Source organism: Cucurbita moschata, unplaced genomic scaffold (genome assembly GCF_002738365.1).
Source record: "Cucurbita moschata cultivar Rifu unplaced genomic scaffold, Cmos_1.0 Cmo_Scf00115, whole genome shotgun sequence".
Taxonomy (NCBI): Eukaryota; Viridiplantae; Streptophyta; class Magnoliopsida; order Cucurbitales; family Cucurbitaceae; genus Cucurbita; species Cucurbita moschata.
The window spans coordinates 49,726-71,093 of NW_019268631.1; the positions used below are offsets into that span (position 1 = coordinate 49,726).

The following is a 21,368-nucleotide window of genomic DNA, read 5'->3' on the forward strand; positions in this document are numbered from 1 at the left end:
ATGATAGTACGAAAACTCTAATAGCGTCATTTCCAAAAATGGACAAAAAGCTTAGTTCCAATTAATATTTTGAAAAGTTATGAAAGTTCAAATATAATGATTTTAAAACATATGAGAAATAAAAATTGAAAAAATAGTTTCACTCTCGACCCACGGTTATAATGAGAGATTTTGGCGTGATTTTAAGCACTTCGGAAACACTGATTTCTGGTGTTAGACTCTATATATATATATATAAAAGAAAGAGTACAATGAAATTGCAAAACCCTAGTCGAAAACTCTAGTCATGTCATTTCCAAAAATCGACGAAAAAATTGAGCTCCGTTCAAGAAATAGTACTGAAGCAAAAATTAAGAAAGAAAAAAATCTTGTAGCATGAGTTAATGACCTAGAAATGCAAAATCCTTGCGCGAAAATCATAATTTCGTCATTTTCAAAAATTGATGAAAAAGCTGAGTACGGTCAATATTCTAAAAATTTATGGTGATGAAAGTTAAAATTTAAATATTTTAAAATATATGAGAAGTAAAAACACACACACACACACACAAAAAAAACTCTCGGGCCATTTTTGCGATATTTTTTGTCAGGCTACAATTTGTGAAAATTGACGTAATTTGAAGTAGTTCTTGATATGAACCAAGAGACATCATTCATACAATATACTTCAATGAAGATGTGAAGAAAATGTTGTCAAAATTATCAAAAGAGGTTACAATTCATGTCACATTAAAGAGGAATGAAGTTTGATGGTTATAAATTTTGGGTGGGTTACCATTTAGAGTAATTTTGAGTTATTGTATTTTAAGACATTTTATTTACTTTAGTTACATTTACATAATGGCTAATTATGGCCATTAAGTCAACATTTGGAATGCCTTTAATAGTTTCATTTTGAGGCTATATAAAGCCATGTATGTTGTATTGGTAAGGTAGACTTGAAAAATATAGTAAAAGAGCATTTGTGCTTTCTTTAGCCAATGGCTAAGTTTATTTGCAACTCTATGTAGTTTAGGTTGCATGTAGAATCATTCAAGCTCGACATGATCAATCTTGCTTGTGGAGTGATTCGAATCTCAATCAAGTGTTCTTGTCTTGAGATATTTGATCAACAAGAATCATTGAAGCTAGACATGATCGATCTTGCTTCTGGAGTGATTCAAATCTCAAACAATGTTCAAACAATGTTCTTGCCTTGAGATATTCGATCAACAAAGTAATCCGAATCTTATTCCCCTTGTATTGATTTCTTATCTTATCAGTTTCGAAAACATAATTTCTTGTCGTGGACTCCTTTTATATATATATATATAATTTCTGCATTAGTACTATTTCCTAGTAGGTATATATATACCTATGAAAAATAGTATTAAAGTAAAAATTAAGGGAAAAAAAAACTAGCTAGAAAACTCTAATCAAGTCATTTAAAAAAAGACCAACAAAAGAGAGTTCCGATCAATATTTTGAAAAGTCATAGTGACGAAAATTAAAATTTGATGATTTTGAAACATATGATAAGTAAAAACAAAGAAATAGTTTCATTGTGGGGCCATTTTTGCTATATTTTTCGTCAGGTTATAATTGGCAAAACTTTGACGTGTTTTTAAGCAGGTTTGAAAACCTAGATTATCGTGCAAGACTCTTTATATATGCAAGAAATAGTACTAAAGCAAATATTAAGAAGAAAAAACCATATAGCATTGAATTAATGAGCTACGAAACCCTAGAGTGAAAACTCTAATCGTGTCATTTTCAAAAATCGACAAAAAAATTCGAGTTTCAATCAATATTTTGAAAATTTATAATGACAAAAGTTAAAATTTGATAATTTTGATGAGAAATAAAATAATTACTGCATGCATGGAGTCATTGGTCTATCATAACATAGAGACTATGGCTTATGTGCGGAAAGCTAACTAAACTTGATTTAATGACCTCCTATACTAACGTCGTCATCCGTACATTAGACCCTTGTCTTTACCTGAAAAAAAAATGTTAGGTCAAGAATGAATATTTTTTGGGCTTTATTTTCTTTTTCGAATAGGGTTGGATGTACTCTACTTCTCTAGGCATGGTTACACATGCACCCATCAACCCACTAGGTAGACTCGAATACGTACCCATAGGTCTAACTATGAGCTAGCATATTCTCTCATTGTTGGAAACCAACAGAAGGAAAGAAGTATGTATCATATTATGGTGCACACATTCTTACATAACATACTTCAAAAGTAATCCATGCTCGTGACATACAACTCTCACATTTAAAATCATGGTACATGGATCATGATACATCTAACACTCCCATATTTTTCTTGACATGAACTTCATATATATACTTTTCATGACATGATATGAATTTCCATATTTTTCATACATTTCTTGACATGAACTTCTAATGAGATGTACTTACATATTCATAAATATCTCATATATGTTTGTCGTACATGGTGCAATATAGCAATATCGTAACATAGTAAATACCAGGAAATGCATGCATCACAAAAAAAACATTAACACGTCACATAGAACTATATCTGATATGAACCAAGAGACATCAATTATACAATATGCTTCAATGAAGATGTGAAGAAAATATTGTTAAAATTATCAAAAGATATTTCAATTCATGCCACATTGAAGAAGAATGAAGTTTCATGTTATAAATTTTGGGTGGATTACAATTTAGAGTAATTTAGAATTATTGTATTTGATTAATGTATTTTAAGACTTTTTATTTATTTTAGGTTACAAATACATCATGGTTAATTATGGTCATTAAGTATGAATGTTACAACTCTTGGAATGCCTTGAATTGTTTCGTTTTAAGGCTATATAAAGCCATGTATGTTGTATCTGTAAGTATGGAAAATATAGTAAAAGAAGTACTTGTACTCTTCTTTAGCCAATGGCTAAGTTTCTTTGCAATTCTATGTAGTATATGTTGCATGTAGAATCATTCAAGCTCGACATGATCAATCTTGCTTGTGGAGTGATTCGAAACTCAATCAAGTATTCTTGCCTTGAGATATTTGATCAACAAGAATCATTCAAGCTAGACATGATCGATCTTGCTTGTGGAGTTATTCGAATCTCAAACAATATTCTTACCTTGAGATATTCGATCGACAAGGTAATCCGAATCTTACTCCCCTTAGGTTGATTTCCACATATCAATATCACACATAAAAGGGTTAGAGGTTATGTGATATTCATACTTCATCCAATTCATCCAACCTAATTCGTAGACGTTCCAACAATAAGTTCACTTACATGTTAACCTAAGCTAAAGTCACTAAATGTTTTTTAGTCAACAGTTGTCTGATCTTGCTTGTATATGTTCGATTCCACCTATGACATTTCATGACATCATAATTAGAACATATTCAGAAACTAACTTCATTTAACTCTTCTAATTGATTCCAAATAGCTCTAAGTATATTAAATTGGTTAAACCGTTACCTTATTAACCTAAAATTCCTCCAATTATGTTCAAAATGGCTCTCGAATAGTCCACACAAGGTTGAAAATACCAAATAGAGTTGTCTAAACCTAGTCGAGCCGACCGTAGAAAAGAGATAGGGGATGTTACATGGGCAGCTAGGGAAGTCTAGGTCGTGTCAATGCTAGAGAAATGAAGCGGACTGCATAGATGAGGCTAAATGGTGGTGGGTTGTGCCTGCTCGTGGGCTTTGTGGGTTGAGCTTGTTGTTGGACTGGGCCACGTGCAATGATGGACTCGACTGCTAGATTGTTGGGCCACCCGTGTGGATTTGTTTCATTGGAAACGGGTCGAAAAGGTGGAGGCTTAGGTTTGGATGGTTGGGCCTCCGAGGCTGAGGTTTGGATGGTGATACCGCTTTCGACCCTAAGGTTTGGTCTGAGCCTATTTTCCTTCTCCTTCTACCCATTTTCCTTTTCTACAATTTCCTCCTTTCTTTCTCCTTTTCCAGCCCACTTTTGACCACTTTTCGGTCTCTTTCCGATGACTATTTGTAATGATCCTAGATTTATGCTATCCTAAAGTTGCTACCATCTTCATAAAATACTCTCTTGTGTGGAAGTAAACATTTAAAACATCATCCTAACATATTGTCATAGACTTATGTTTCGAAAAGTCTTTAAAAGAACATTGAGATAATAAATAAAACAAATAAAATATTAAGTAAAAACACTTTATACTAACTTAAAGTCTAAGAAATGAAATATCACTATCCTATGCATGTGTAATAGTCGTGATCAGCCATACATGAGCCTCTTGCCTTTACATGAGATAGAAGTAGCATACAACTTGAGTATTTTAAGAAATACTTAGTAAGTGATCCCACTATTGGAGTCAGAGAATGTAAACATATGCAACTCATGTTTAGGGCCTTATCGTTAAAACCATCATAGAGATGACCTCCTGTTCGGACGAAAATTGGATGTGTAGTACTTCCCTACACACGACTCACATGTACGAGCGTGAGTCCCCAAGCGGTTCGCACCCCCTAGATCCATCATAATCGGACTAGTTTTCTATAGGCGGACGTCTAGAGGTTAGCAAACCCTCAAATATCATGCAAAACATGATGATCATCATCATATGTATGTGCCCGTACTCATCATCATAAATGGAGAAGTAAGCCAATGTAAACTTACACATAGAAAGCATGAGGTCCCTATAGTTTTTATCTTAAATTATTCTTATGACACAATCCAACCTATCATTCAACTATTACTTTAGGTGGCATGCATACATTGGTTTTTATACATTTATCATTACTACATCATTGAGGGTTGTGTCTTAGAAAACTCCTCGTTATAATGCATCATGACATTTAGTACATGCACATCATCCTAATATGAGATATCATCCTATTAAGTTATATCATTATCATGCTTCTTAAATCATCATGTTATCATGCATCGTCATTATCATGTCATCATATTACATAATCACATCATTATATGACATCATCATATAACGCCATCTCATCATTGTATAACATCATCACATCATCATATAACATAAAGCATAAATGACACGTGCAAGAGCCACTAGCACGTGTCGTCATACATAAGACAAGTCTTCCGATCGACCTATAGTAAAGCCACTTACTTGGTTAGCCTTAGCCGTTGTTCTCTCTAAACTCGAGTACGTTCAAATTCCGTTCCTTGAAGTTGCTCCCAAGTACCATTGAAGTGTTTTCTATTAGAACGTCCATATAATTTCGTTAGCGATTTAATTTTCTAACCTTGAACTTGAAAAATAGGGCGTTACACTAAACTTAGTTGCCTTAATTAAGGTCAAGTTTAGATCCACAAGGGTCCAAAATGTAGGAATTTACCCGTCAGATAAGTCGTTTATGAGCCGAGCTGAGCTAAGTTGATTGGGCAGATGGTAGTTAACGTCTGCAGATGAGACATGTGTCGGTAGAGGGAGCTAATGCATGTATGGGTTGTGTTTCTGGTTGAGGCACGCGTTGCTGTTTCAGGTCGGGTCGAGTCTTCTATTTACGCGCGTCACATTTTTGGGCGCGTGTCAGATGAACCGTGATTTAGAACTTTGCCAAGTGGGTTACTAGGTTGCTCACTGTACGCGGTTGGGTCGAATGGAGGGTGGGTTGCAGGTGGATTGCACGTGGGCTGTGTATGGTGTCGGGCCGAAGGTGGTTTAGTGGGCCTAAGCTACGAGTTTATGTGTTGGTTGCTGGATTGGGTTCAAAATGGGTTGCAGGTGGTTTACACCACTGGACTGTTGTTACAGGTGGTTTACACTACGTAAGTGCCTACAAACAAAAATTTGTTTATGTTTCAGTCTTTTCAAAACTCAAATCCCGGCGATGTAAAAGGCGATGCAACGAGTCATATGAAGGACGACTGACTTACCCTCTATGTACACGGGTCTGATGGTCGTTGGTTCCTTAAAACTACAAGGGTACTGTTGGTTGTAACGTTCTCTGAGGGTTCTCAATCCTTGTTGGTTTGCATTTGTCGGAAAGACACAAAAATTGACCGTTTGTCTTCTCCTTCGTCCTCTCTCTTTGTGTTCTTGATATGAACTAAGAGACATCAATCATACAATGTACTTCAACGAAGATGTGAAGAAAATATTGTTGAAATCATCAAAAGATATTTCAATTCATGCTATATTGAATGAGAATGAAGTTTCCTGTTATAAATTTTGGGTGGATTACAATTGAGAGTAATTTAGAGTTATTGTATTTCATTAATGTATTTTAAGAATTTTTATTTACTTTGGGTTACAATTACATAATGGTTAATTATGAATATGAATGTTACAACTCTTGGAATGACTTTAATAGTTTCATTTTGAAACGATATAAAGCTATATATATTGTATTTGTAAGTAGACTTGAAAATATAGTAAAAATGAGCATTTGTGCTTTCTTTAGTCAATGGCTAAGTTTCTTTGCAATTTTAAGTAGTTTAGGTTGCATGTAGAATCATTAAGCTCGACATGATCAATCTTGCTTGTGAAGTGATTCGAATCTCAAACAAATGTTCTTGCATTGAGATATTTGATTAACAAGAATCATTTAAACTAGACATGATCGATCTTGCTTATGGAGTGATTTGAATCTCAAACAATGTTCTTGCTTTAAGATATTCGATCAACAAGGTAATCTGAATCTTACTCTCCTTGTAGTGATTTCCACATATCATTTGGTATCAGAGCCTTAGGCTCAAGATCGGATATATGTTTCATTGTGCTTTATCTCTTTTAATTCTCTCATCATTTTTTTTTCTCAGTTTGGGTAGAATATTCCTATTCTATCACAAAAATATATAACAAAAAAAAAATAAATACATTTCTTATGTTCTTTAAAGTGTTAGATCTGGATCTTATCAACACTTTGTTCTTCTTTCAGATCTTCTAAATCAATTTTCTTGTTGGCAAATTGATTAGATTTTGCCAACTAGAAGTAAAGAAAAAAAAAACCATCCAAAAAAAAGAAAGCTTATTGATGTTAAATGTCTCTCTTTTTTTCCCCTCGATTATTATATATAACTCTCATATGTTACTATGTCTAAATTAGTCCTTAATCATTTTCTTTCTTTAATTCGTTTCGGATTGCTCATTTAATACCCTTGTTTATGTGTTGAGTGTGCTGTCTATTCACTTTGAATTGTAGAGCTTGCTCTGTAACATAGCTTGTCTCACATCCTAATTTATTTTTTTGAAGTGTGATTTGTCTTTGCTCAATTGTGAGGGTGAGTTTGTAAGGGAGTGCGGGTGAGTTTGTAAGGGAGTGATACATTGATTCGAGTGTTGAGTGCTAAACACGAGTGAACTACATTTACGAGTGAATACACGTGAGGGAGCGCTTGTAAGGTCCCTTTTTATTTTTTCTTTTAACTTTCTTTTATAGCATGAAAAATCCAGATGACAATCCTAACATTACTGATGCACGACTGAGAGAAGCACAACAACGAACCATGAAAAGACTAATTCGAGGAATAGAAGAGTTGACGATCAAATAGGAAGATTGGAGATTCAAAATCAAGCTCGACAGAGGATTCCACTACCTATGCCCTCAACCGATAAATATGAGGGCGACAATTCTGATCACCACGAGGATAATCCACATGTGGTTGGTCGTGGCTTGATGCGAGGGAGAGACGATGGAAGAAGGTATCATAATTTACAACAACACATTCCTTATGATGATAGAATTGATCGTAACTTGGGGAGCATCAAATTAAAACTTCCCAAGTTTTATGGCAAAACTGAGCCAGAGGAGTACCTTGATTGGGAGAAAACGGTGGAGTCAGTGTTCAGTTGTCATAATTTTAGTGATGAAAAGAAGGTACTGTTATGCATTGCTCAATTCAAACAGTATGCTCAAATTTGGTGGGATAAATTGATGTCAAGTAGGAGAAGAAATTTTGAAGCACCAATTGATTCATGGTATGAGTTCAAAGAGTCCATGAGGAAGCGTTTTGTTCCACAATATTTTCAACGGGACATGGCGCAAAAGCTTCAAGCATTGAAACAAGGACGCAAATGTGTGGAGGATTATTACAAGGAGATGGATACATTGATGGATCGACTTGATCTCGATGAGAACAAGGAGGCTCTCATGGTGTGGTTTGTTAATGGGTTAAACACAGAGATTGCGGACAAGACTGATTTACAGCCTTATTCTGATATCGAGGAGTTGTTGCACATTGCAATTAAGATCGAGAGGCAAATCCAATGAAAGGTCTCGACGGTATTCTTCTAAAACTTTTTCCAATTCTACTTCTACGTGGAAAAAGAATAGTAAGAACATTGATGATAAACATAGAAATCAAGAGATTAATGAGAAGCCTCAAGCTAAATTTGAGAAAGGTGAGAGTTCTAGAAAAAGAAAAAGTAGAAAAGTATGTTCGAAATAGGGATTTAAAGTGTTGGAGATGTCAAGGGGTAGAACACTATAGTAGAGATTGCCCAAATGCACGAATTATGACCATCAAGGAGGGCGAAATTTTTACGAATGAAGAGGCACATGACGACATAAATGAGGAAACTAATGAGAGTGAGGAGTTTAGTGAAGAGGACCCTACACATATATCTTTGGTTACTCGACGAGCTCTAAACACCCACATTAAGGAGGACGGCCTAGACCAACGAGAGAACTTGTTTCAAACTCGGTGTCTTGTTCAATCTGTACCTTGTAGTGTTGTCATTGATAGCGGTAGTTGCACCAATGTTGTGAGTTCCATTCTGGTCAAAAGACTTAATTTAAAGACACAACCACATCCAAGACCCTACAAGTTTTAATGGTTGAATGATCGTGGGGAAGTACAGGTAACACAACAAACTCTTGTTTCTTTTACTATTGGAAAATATGTTGATGATGTTTTATGTGATGTTGGATCCATACATGTTGGAGATTTACTACAAGGGTAGTAAGATTCGGATTACCTTGTTGATCGAATATCTTAAGGCAAGAACATTGTTTGAGATTCGAATCACTCCACAAGCAAGATCGATCATGTCGAGCTTGAATGATTCTTGTTGATCAAATATCTCAACGCAAGAACACTTGTTTGAGATTCGAATCACTCCACAAGTAAGATTGATCATGTCGAGCTTGAATGATTCTACATGCAACCTAAACTACATCGAATTGCAAAAAAACTTAGTCATTGGCTAAAGAAAGCACACATGCTTCTTTTACTATATTTTAAAGTATGCTTACAGATACAACATACATGGCTTTATATAGCCTCAAAATGAATCTATTAAAGGCATTCCAAGAGTTATAACATTCATGCTTAATGACCATAATTAACCATGATGTAATTGTAACCAAAAGCAAATAAAAAGTCTTAAAATACATCAATGAAATACAATTACTCTAAATTACTCTAAATTGTAATCCACCCCAAATTTATAATAGGAAACTTCATTCTTCTTCAATGTGGCATGAATTGAAATATCTTTTGATGATTTCAACAATATTTTCTTCACATCTTCATTGAAGTATACTGTATGATTGATGTCTCTTGGTTCATATCATTCTCCACTTCTTCAGGAGGATTCGTCCTCGAATCTATTTGTGAAACTTTGCTGCAAAAAATAAGTTATGGAAATATGAAGGACCTCACAACACTCTCTCACGAGTATACACTCAATGAATTTTAGGCCACTCTTTTTACACTCATTTACACAAATGAAGCTCTTATTCTCACCTCTCAAAATTTTAAATAGAGCAAAGATTGAATTTTGAACTCTAGGTCGATTAAAAACTAAAAAGATAAAAATAAATAAAAATCAAATTGAGAAGAAACGCAAAGGAAACATATATCCAATCTTGAGCCTGAAGCTCTGATACCAAATGATAAGATAAGAAATCACTACAAGGGGAGTAAGATTCAGATTACCTTGTTGATCAAATATCTCAAGGCAAGAACATTGTTTGAGATTCGAATCACTCCACAAGCAAGATCGATCATGTCTAGCTTGAATGATTCTTGTTGATCAAATATCTCAACGCAAGAACACTTGTTTGAGATTCGAATCACTCCACAAGCAAGATTGATCATGTCGAGCTTGAATGATTTTACATACAACCTAAACTACATCGAATTGCAAAGAAACTTAGCCATTGGCTAAAGAAAGCACAAATGCTCCTTTTACTATATTTTCAAGTCTGTGTACAAATACAACATTCATGGCTTTATATAGCCTCAAAATGAAATATTAAAGGCATTACAAAAGTTGATTCATACTTAATGGCCATAATTAACGATTATGTAATTGTAACTAAAAGTAAATAAAAAAATCTTAAAATACATTAATGAAATAGAATAACTCTAAATTACTCTAAATTGTAATCCACCCAAAATTTATAACATGAAACTTCATTCTTCTTCAATGTGGCATGAATTGAAATATCTTTTGATATTTTCAACAATATTTTCTTCACATATTCATTGAAGTATATTGTATGATTGATGTCTCTTGGTTCATATCAGTTTTGCTATCCTCAAATGGCAAAAGAGTTGGGGTGTTTGGAGCATTGAGGGGCATTGAGGGAGCATGGCCTCGTGGTTCAGTTGGAAACCAGAGATTTTCGGCACCTTGCCAGAAATTTGGCATTTTTCAGCAACTGCGTGAAGTTTTTTTTAGTTAAGTGGATCATATTTGAAGACCGATATAATTTTGAGAAGTCTACAACCATGTAAGTAGCCACATGGAGCAAGTTTTTAAGAAATAAGTCAATTAGGATTGAAGGCAATGATTGAGTATTATATATAGGAGCCTAGATTGACCTAACCTCATGAGGGTTGTACTTAGATGATGTGCATAGTTTACCACTTAATTATGTTTTCCGCCATATAGCTTCCACATGTATGATATTGTGAACTCTGATAGATAGTTGAATTTTTTATGCTTCTTAATATGTTGAGGTAGGATGAGCATGTTGTATGCCTTATTGTGCATTGAACCAATTGTTATGTGCTAGAGAATGTAAATTGTAAATTTCATAGACTATGAGCTACGGTTTGTTTTATAGTTGCCACCCATAAAGGATATGAGTAGCCATAGAGTTGTAGTGTAGTACCACATTAAGGGACGAGTATTCTAGTGTCACCCTGATGTGGTACCTAGTGGGATGAGTCATGACCTTTTCACTGATCCAACCCGAGTGGCGTAGTGATAGGTAGTTTTACTGATCTGAGTCTGATAGAGGTATAAGATAGGTAGTTTACTGACCTAGCTCAACGAGGCATAGTGGCAGGTAGTTACTAATCTTAAGAACAGGTAGATGTTGCCCGACACCACTTGGAAGAATCCACTAATTTGAGCTCAGTAGGTAAATGGGTATAAAGAATTCATACTAAGGAGTAACCATAGGATCTTCTCTTAAGACTGCAGCAGATTTTGGTTAGAGATAGTTTCGAGCACATAGCCTAAGATTCCGTGAATAGGATTAAGTCCGATAAGAGCCTACAAGTAGGTTACCTACTGAGTATTTTTATATTCATTCCATGTTTCTATTTTTTCAGGTGGAAAGTAGACCAGTGTCGGTGGCGGGAGTGTGCAGAACTGTGTGGCGAGAGCGTGCAGAACTGTGTGGCGGCAGAAAGAGGCCCTTAGATTGAGTCCTCTTCTTCCATGTAGTTTTAATTATATTTTGATCTTTTTGAAAAACTCATAATATTCTGTAACTGTTTTTTTAATGGGAGTGTTGATGTCTCTTGATGTGTTTTGAATTATTTTGGATTTTGAAATGCATATAAAAAAACTTTAATTTTCTTGTTTTTCGGTTTTATAAAAATGAAGTGTTGTAAAGCTTTTACCCTTGAGTCTACATGGTGATTCGTGATTCGATCCATCAGAGAGCGATCGTTACAGTACTGAAGTCCATTCGAGTGTCCAATGCTTTATGGAGACCGCGACAAAAGGCTACTGTAAAATGTGAGTCTCGATCCGCATCAATCGATACTAACACTTTAGTGGAGATGTAATAACCTTGTTGTCCTCTACCGTAGTGCCTTTAGAAGTATCGTTACAAATCCTGGTACATCTTAATATCATTTAGGTGCATGAAAAATGGTGAGTTGTCTTTGCTAATATCTCTTTCCTCAGTTCTGTACCTATCGGTATGCATAGTCATCCTTTACACAAAAGTCCACCATTTGCAGATTTTCCACCATTTGCAGATTGGAAAAATCTGCCAATAGGTCTTAACGTGAGTTGACTTGTAATCCTTGCTAAGTTGAGATCCTCTATTGGGAATCTATAATTTGATATCTTAGAGTAGGTGAGACTTTAAGTTGGACCACTTGCGCCTCAACCCCTTTAACCAACACTATTATCTCTACTTGTTCAAAGTTAGCTTGCATTAGTGGTTGTTTAGTAATCATAGATGATGAGTGGGCTGCTAAAGGCATCAACAACCACATTTGCCTTCAAAAAGGATAGTACTATGTGTCTATATCATAATCATTCACCCATTCTAGCCACTTCCATTGCCTCATATTTAATTCTTTTGGAGTGAAAATGTATTTCAAACTTTTTCCCCAGGCATACAGTGCCTCTAGATTTTTAGTGCAAATATAATAGTGGTTCGCTCTAAGGTATGGGGTAAGAGGCATAGGTTTAGGGTTTAGGTTAGGATTTAGGATTATATTGTTTTTTAACCAATTAAGGGTCTATAGAGCATCAAATCCTTTCAAATTTTTCGTACGCACTCAGAGAAGAGAAGGATTGCCCACATTTTGTTAGAAGGAATGAAGGGTGCATATATCCTGTCTGTTTAATTCAGTTCTTAAAGGTAAGCCGTGGATAAGAAAGGAAAAATCGAGGGTTCCACTCTGCATTTCCGGGTCGGATATTCATACTCCAGTTCCATCCATGACCTGACCGCATGCAATTTCCAACCCAAGTTCTTTACTGTCCACACCCCAGCCCACAGGAAAGCCAGTCCGCATCTGTTTCGCCCCATCTGTCTTGCCCCAACTTTCTACGGCCCCTACACGCAACCCAACGACCCAAGTTGTGACCTGACATCCCGCACATTTTCCTTTCCTCCCACGCGTCTGGCACGTGACTGTATGTCATGTACGCATGCAATATCAAGTACACTATATTATGTGATCCTTATATGTCTTTTATATTGTGATGTGAGGTATGTCATGTACGCATGTAATATCAAGTACACTATATTTAAATATAATGAAATGCCAGGTATGAAATGTTACGTCTTACCATGCATGATGTTTTTCATGTATACATGATGCATATATGAAATATGTTAGGGAGGAAAAGAGAAAGGAATGAAATAAATGTTATGTTATGTTACGAAATCATGGGACCTCATGCATGTATGTATATCTTGTGCATCAAGATACTTCCAAGTTATGTTATGCTAGTACAGACGCGTACGTTCGATATTTATGTTCACCATGATATCATGTGTGCCTTTCCTTTTCTAAGGCGTCTGGTGATGTGTAATGTGTTGTGCCTAACCAAGTTAGATCTAGAGGGTACGTATACGAGCCCGCTTGGTGGGTCCATATGCACATACGTGGGTCGTGTGTGGAGAAGTATCATACATCTAACCCTGTCTGAAACTGGAAAAAGCCTAAGGTCATGTTACAGTTTTAAAAGATAGATCTCATGTACGTGCAATCTTAACAGTGGGGTGACTTATAGAGTATTTCATAAAATACTCAAGTCACGTGCTAGCTTTATATTTTTCAGGTAAAGGTAAAGCTCTCATGCATGGAAGAAGGTGAACGCGGGAAAAGCCATGAAAGTCAAAATAGAGCTTGATAGAACAATGTATTGAATTTCAATTTAGTAGTGGATTAAGTGTTTTTAAAGCCGTTTATTTTATATTAAAAACTATGTTTTGTTTAATTTCGTATGTTGAATTGAATGTATAAATCCATCGCATGTATAAATCCATGACTTTATTCTAAAAATATTTATCATGAATTTTTGCAAAACCATGAGATGACATTACTAATTAGGTTAAGAAAACTGTAGCACATCATCTACATCATCAATGTATCAGTACTATATCAATACTCATTAAAAAAAACATACTATACATCATGGATATAACCATTAATCTAGATAACATTGGTATAGTTCAAAAAATGGAAATCAAATTGAAAAAATGACTACCCATTTATAATATAGTTTTAAAGCCAAGTATAGAATATAGTCAAATGTTATTGTGAGAAACGATATAATTATATGTAGTTGGAATTTAAGAAATAAATGTACATTCAAACTATGATTGCATGATGCATATTATTAAGTCAAGACAAGAATATAATTTTCTTTCATAGATACATATTATAAGAAATATATTCTGATGGCGATCATTTTGGTTGCCAACTAATATATGAAAATGGTAGGTGAATATATGCCTGAAAAGGACATGTTGACTCGGTTGGGAGTTTCAGAAAATGCAACCATATAATATATAAAAAAAAAATGGGTAAGTTAATTGTTAATTAATTAATATATCAATCATTAATTAACAAAATTGTATAAATAAAAAGAAAAGAATGGTGGGAAAAAAGGTGTGTGGGAACTGGGAACCCATTTTTTGTGGCATTCACGAAAGAAGAATATATTAGTTCTTGACTTACAGAATCTGACCCTATAAAACATATGCCATTTCTATATAATATATATCATCTTTTGGTGTGAAGTTCATACGGATTCTCATGTTCTCATTCTCTTTAACATGGAAGGAATATAATTTTTTTTTCCTTTATAAAACATTATTTTTAACTTTTTTTTTCCTCAACGAATACCATTCCGTGGTGATTTCTTACTTACTTTCTCGATTTTGCCCCCGGCGCATGCTCTATGGCGATGTTTCTTGTTTTATTATTATTTTTTTGTATAGAGTTCGAGAGATTCGAGTTTCGGATCGAGGGATTTGGTTAAGCCAGTTGAATTATGATTAGGGTTTAAGATGACAGATTAGAGTTCGCATTAGAGTTTAAGGCAATACGAAGAATGACAGATTAGGGTTTGCATTAGCGTTTAAGATGATGTAGAGAATGAAAGGTTAGGAATTGGATTCGGGTTAGGGTTTAAGTTAAGTAATTTGAAATGGACGTGAAGAAATAAGAAGTAAAAGAAGTAAGTTGGGAAAAGGGCACAAAATCCTTGAACCTTTTTTAGTGTATATATTCCCTATCCACATGCCACCACCTTACTGTTCAGGAATTCCTTGCTTTTCAACTCTTAAAGCCAAAAATTCTTAGATTCCTCCAAACTTAGCTCCATATGAAAAATATATTCTCTAACTATACCGCATAATATAATATAAATATATAATATGAAAATAATTAATTGATACAAATTTCATGTCTGTCCTCAAATTTTCACCATCCCATTACCAAAATTTAGTTTTGGCGATAGATAGGCATATTTAGCTACAAAGATTGCGTTTAATTCCCGACTCAAAAAATTAGAACCTTATTCATTAGAATATTGGGTTATTATATTATATCATATCCTATAATAAAAAATAATATAGTAATATAGTAATATATATATTTGTTTTAGAGTGCATGTATGTATAGATTCATAGAGAAAAAGAAGAAGAAAATGAAAAGGTAAGGTGCGAATATGGAAAGCCGGCCAAGCAAGCCATGAGTATGAATTGTAACAAAAGAGTTCATTGGGTAAGGTCCCACTTGTGCCTTGTTGCATTTGCTGCCTTTGGATTCCACGGGGCCGCCTTCCTGTTTTTGCTCCCATTTTCAACTATTTTTCTCTTCTTCTTCTTCTTCTTCTTCCTCCTCCTCTTCTTCTTCTACTTCTTCTTTTTGAGCTGAATAAGTACCAAACTTACTGAAGCAGACAATTCAGAACCTATTCCTTTGTTCCATATTCCTTCCTTCCTCCCTTTCTATCTCTATGTCTAATCTTACACTCCCAATTTTGGGTGCTTTTGGTCTTCTTCCGAATCTTCTTCCAAATTCTCGAACGACCGCCGTCTGATCTTCACTTTCATCGCTTCGTGTTCGAGTGACACATGCATCTCTAAACCTAGATGTTCGATGATTCATGTTTATCATAATCTATAAGCTTAAGCTTTCTATCTACGAGCGACTATGTAACATAGTAGGAGGTACCGTTCGAATTTTGATTCATGCAATATCCTAGTTTATAATCTTGGGGTGATTTAAGATCAATGATAGAATTGCTTTCTCTTAAATGGGTTTAAGTGCAAAAAGATTATTCTTAACTTTTTCTTTACAACTTGCCGGATGTGTATTATAAAAAAAGTTGTATGACCTTTAATTAAGGTTATGGGAGTGTATTGATAGTGTTTATAGTAATGATTGAGTTTATGTATATATATGGGCAGTGACAACACAAAGAAGGGAAAGGCAGGACAGAAATGGAGAGATTTTGTGCTTTTCCTTTCGAGCTTATTCTCAAGAATTTTAAAACGCGTCTATTAGAGAGATGCTTGCACACCTTTAAGGATGTTTCATTCTCTTCCCAATCGATGTGGGATCCTTTATAGTGGAAATTGCATAATCAATTTCCTAAACTTTCATAAAGAAAAATTGATTTAAATGTTTAAGGTTCCTCTATTAAAAAAACTCAGTTCTCTCAAGTTGTTCTTGTACTTTCAGTTATTTGTTTCGATATATTTCGATCTTCCTTCAAGTTGTTCTTCCGTTTTAATTATTTGTTTCGACATATTTCGATCGTGGACAAATTCCAATCGAGAAGAATCTTGGATTGAAGGAAGGGGGTTTGAAGGGCGAAAGGGACCGTGGCGGATTCCCTAAACCCTAATAAAAATAAAAAATAAAAAAAAAACCCACAAAGCTCCCTTGTCCTAATGCTTAGAATGAGATTCCATTTCCATTTCCAATTCCAATTCCAATTCCAATTCTAATTCCAATCTTGCTTGCTTGCTTTCTCAAATGGGATAGATTCTGGCACCAAATGAAAGGCCTCAGCTGTTTGTGTAACCATATTTCAAATGCCCTTTTTTTCCCCTTCTTTTTGTGTGTTTTTGTGTGTTGTAAGATTATATTCCTTTGCCCCATCGCTTTATAAGCCCTCCTCTCTCCCCCCATCCCTTTGATCTCTCTCAACACACCACACCACACAACACAACAACTCTCCAATCCATACCCTAAACTCAGGTAATCCATTTGATAACTATTTAGTTTTAAAAAATCGTGCTTATTTCTTTGCGAACAATCGAGTTCATACCCAATATGGGTCCATGTTTGTTTATAATGTGATGTTAACGTTGAATTGTATGAGTGCAGAATGTACCATCATCATCAACATAGAGGGAAAAGCATCCACTCCTCTGAGAGGCATTTGTTCTTACAAGGTGGGAATGGGCCTGGAGGAGATTCAGGTCTTGTTCTTTCCACCGACGCTAAACCCAGGCTTAAATGGACTCCTGATTTGCATGACCGTTTTGTTGAAGCAGTCAATCAACTTGGAGGGCCTGACAGTGAGAATTTCATTGCATCTTTAATTCTATTACTATTATTATGATTTTAAGTTCTTGACTTCTATCTTTGTAGAGGCCACTCCTAAAACCGTGATGAAAATTATGGGCATTTCTGGACTTACTTTGTACCATTTGAAGAGCCATCTTCAGGTATACATCCGTTTAAGCTTTTGAATCGAGTCATGATTTAACGATATCGTGACGTTTTGTATAACGATTGGTTGCTGGGATGCAGAAATACAGGCTGAGCAAGAACATGCATGGACAAGCAAATGGTGGAAGTGGAACCAATAATAAAACTGGTAATTAATTAAAGCAAAAGAAGTTAATAATTTAGAGCAATTTTAGTAGTTATTGATTTAAATAAGTTTGAAAAAGAATAGTCTCGGTTTTTCAACTTTTTTTCTTAGGTGTCTAAATTACCTAAATCTAAATCTATCAATATTTTGTAATATTCTTTATTTTCATTTAGAGGATAAGAAGTTTAGTCTTTTTATCTTTTGATAAGGTGTCTTGGAATTCATCCGTTGTTTTTTTCCTTTCCATTCACTAGGATCTCTTTAGTTTCATCAATTTTGTTCGGATCCTCCTACTTTTTTTAAGAGAAATTGTTATCTTTAATGAGAAAGATTTACGAGTAGTTGTCTTTAATGAAAAAGATTTACGAGTAGTTGCTTAAAAAGTTTAGGAAAGGTAAGAGAAATTTTAGGAAATGGATTGTACTTTATCTTTGAGATGTATGTAGAGAATTGAAAAGTGAAGCTCTCTCCCCAAGTTGTTGGTTATTTGTTTGGACCTGATGTTTATGGTAAAATAGGTATGGGTTGGCGTGTAGGAACGGTGGCTGTTTCTGTAGACCAGAGATTGGGTGAGGCAAATGGAGCAGGTCGCACTAACAACAGCATAGCCGTCGCCCCACAGGCCTCCTCCCAGCCAAACAAGTAGGCCACCTTAAGACAAAAATAGAGCAAATTTAGTGCATAAAACATGATTTATAACAATACTCCCTTCTTCTCCAGAAGTCTTCAAATCAGTGAAACAATACAAATGCAAATTGAAGTGCAGAAAAGGCTACACGAACAACTCGAGGTACAAAGGCATTTGCAGCTACGAATAGAAGCACAAGGGAAGTATCTCCAAACAGTGTTGGAGAAAGCACAAGAAACATTAGGAAGACAGAATTTAGGGACAGTGGGACTTGAAGCTGCCAAAGTGCAGCTCTCAGAATTGGTCTCCAAAGTGTCCACTCAATGCCTAACTGCAGCCTTTCCAGAGCTCCACCACCACCAACAACAACAACAACAAAACCAACCCCAAAGGCTATGTCCTCAACAAACCCAGCCCCCTGACTGCTCCATGGACAGTTGCTTGACTTCCTGCGAGGCCTCCAAGGATCAGCAAAACAGCCACTTGGCCCTCCAACCCTATGCCATCGCCACCGACAGAGGCTCCTCCGCTGCGGACCAGCTTCATGGGCTGTCCATGGGCATGGGGTTGGTGCAAGGGGAGAAGGGGGAAGGGTATAATGGGTATTCACCATCCGAGGGACAAAGATTTGGGAGTACAAGAAAGGAGGGAGTGGAAAAGGAGAAAGTGGAGGGGGCGTTTAGATATAGAATGGACTTGAATGCTGGAGAGGATCAGCTTAGTGATAATGATCATGCTGCGTCTAATACTTGCAAGATGTTTGATCTTAATGGTTTCAGCTGATTATTATTAACCTTCTTGATATAGATATATATTGCAAGATGTTTGATCTTAATGGCTTCATGAAAGTTGATATTAAAGTATAGAACTTGTTCGGCAAACCCACAAATGAGCTACTTTTAGTCATTGTTTTTTTGACAAGAGAGCCCTCCCCTAAGAACCTTTTGTGAAAAGTTGATGAATTTTGTCTTGAACCCTCTTAGGTTGCCTGGCATATAAGCCAAGAATGTTGCACTGTACTTTGGACATATTGTGACGGCTATTAACATACTTACACAGCTAGTTGTAACTTTCAAGCACCTGTAAACATAATCGCATAATTTGTTATGCCACAATTGAGTAAAACATTGGATATTTTATGTTCGCTTAGTGTTCATGACATTCTTTGTTCTAACACAAAATCTCAATGAAATAGTATTGGATAGTCCGTTTTCTAGTGCAAATCCTCCGTTAAGAGTTTCAGTTATGTACTTTCTTGAGTTGCTCCAGCCACTGCTCTGTACTCCGCTTTTGTAGTTGACAATGATATTTTTGTTTGTCTTTTGCTGCACCAAGAAATTGTTCTCGAATTGAGCTTGAACACATACCTAGTGATTGATCTTCGAGTATCGTGGTCTTTTTCATAGTCAGCATCATAGTATCCAGCTAGCTTGCATTCGTCACTTCTTTTGTACAAAAGACCATAATCGATTGTACTTTAGACATATCGCAAGATCTGTCGAGCCGCATCCAAATGAGGCTTTTTCAGGCTTTGCATATACTGACTGATGACTCCAACTTCATTTGGTTGGTTCATGTAGATCTCCCGGTCCAACTCTCAATGCAAGAAAACATTCTTCATATTCATCTGCCACAATTTCTAATATTTATTTACTATAAGTGTTGGAGCAACTGGTACGATAGTGATCTTCGCCATTGGACCAACATTTCATCATAATATAGTCCATATTGTTGAGAGAACCTTGGAGCTACAGTCCAAGCCTTGTATCTCTCGATTGATCTATTCAAGAGACATTATTTTGTAAACCCACTTGCAAGAGATGAATTTGATATCTCTTGGTCTTGGCACTAGTTCCCAAGTTTGATTATGCTCAAAGGCTATATTTCTTCCTCCATTGCCTGCTGCCAAGCTGTATTTTGTGATGCTTCCTCATACGTCTCTGATTCTTTAACTTCGTCTTTTATAATAGTTGGTTTGACTTTTGTATTTTTTCTGATCATCTAGTTGTTGAGGTGCCATTTGTTTTTCACTAGGTTCGCTCTGTTGAGTCACTTTTTGCTCACCAAGATCAGTGTCACGTGGAACACTTAAACAAATGTGTACAGTTTGCTCATTCGCCTTTTGTGGTAGAATTTCTTAAATGTTGTCTAAGTATAGTAATACTTTCTTCCAGGATCACCCTACTTCCATCGTGCGACTCTGATCGTCAGTCATGTGGTTTGAGAATCCTGAATTAATGATCTAGTCATTCTCGTAATTGATATGCTCTCTCTGTTGGGTTTTCTATCCTAAAACTCATAGTTTGTAAACAAAAACATATTCTATTTTCAATAAAGTTATTATTGTTGTTTATTCAGTAAAGATTGTTACTGAATAAAGTGAACTTTACGATCATTAATCTAAATCCAATAAACTAAGAACACTCTGGCTATAGTTTGATTACTTGAACTATATGTAGAGACATAAGAGTGGATCAAGTTCAAGTATATAGTCAAAATGATCTATAGTATAAAGATAAGACTGAGTATCTTATTCTGGGGACACTATGGATGCGGCCCACTTTTGTATATGATATAAACAATGTGGTCACTAAATTGTACATGTGAAGACATGTGAGTGGGGGCATCCTATGCAATGAGTATTGCATAAGGTCGAACAATGAAGAAAACCACTCTCACTTTATAATGTCGTTTACTGTTGAGACTGATTTTCTTTTCATTCGATAACCTAGGTAACTCGATCTTAATCCTGAGCTAACCATGAACTTCTGTTTATTCGAAATTATCCTTAGATTTGCATGGGTGAGAGTGGCTCGAGTTTGCCGACTCAATAGGCCTCCCATTTCAGGGGTAAGACTGGGTGAATAGCTGGGGACGTGGGGTGCAAGATGAAATTCGCTCATACCCACTTTTAGGGATAGAAGAGAGGTAGTTCCCTTAAGCACTGACTCCAGGTCTTGAACAAGGGGCACCACC

At 35.6% G+C, this 21,368-nt stretch overlaps 1 protein-coding gene across 3 annotated transcripts; it reads left to right on the plus strand.

Annotated features, from left to right (window-relative positions):
- The first annotated feature begins 16,946 nt into the window (after window positions 1-16,946).
- Window positions 16,947-19,315, plus strand: LOC111439897 (myb-related protein 2-like). 3 transcript variants are annotated; one of them, XM_023077357.1, is made up of 6 exons: window positions 16,947-17,142; window positions 17,272-17,465; window positions 17,539-17,615; window positions 17,701-17,767; window positions 18,283-18,406; window positions 18,488-19,315. In XM_023077357.1, the coding sequence occupies exons 2-6, from the start codon at window positions 17,273-17,275 to the stop codon at window positions 19,173-19,175; spliced, it is 1,149 nt and encodes a 382-aa protein (XP_022933125.1). In that variant the 5' UTR covers window positions 16,947-17,142; window position 17,272; the 3' UTR covers window positions 19,176-19,315. The 3 variants fall into 3 exon arrangements, with proteins under 3 accessions (XP_022933125.1, XP_022933126.1, XP_022933123.1); XM_023077358.1 differs by having other exon boundaries at window positions 16,957-17,142; window positions 18,301-18,406; window positions 18,485-19,315; XM_023077355.1 differs by having other exon boundaries at window positions 16,960-17,142; window positions 18,485-19,315.
- The last annotated feature ends 2,053 nt before the right edge of the window (window positions 19,316-21,368 follow it).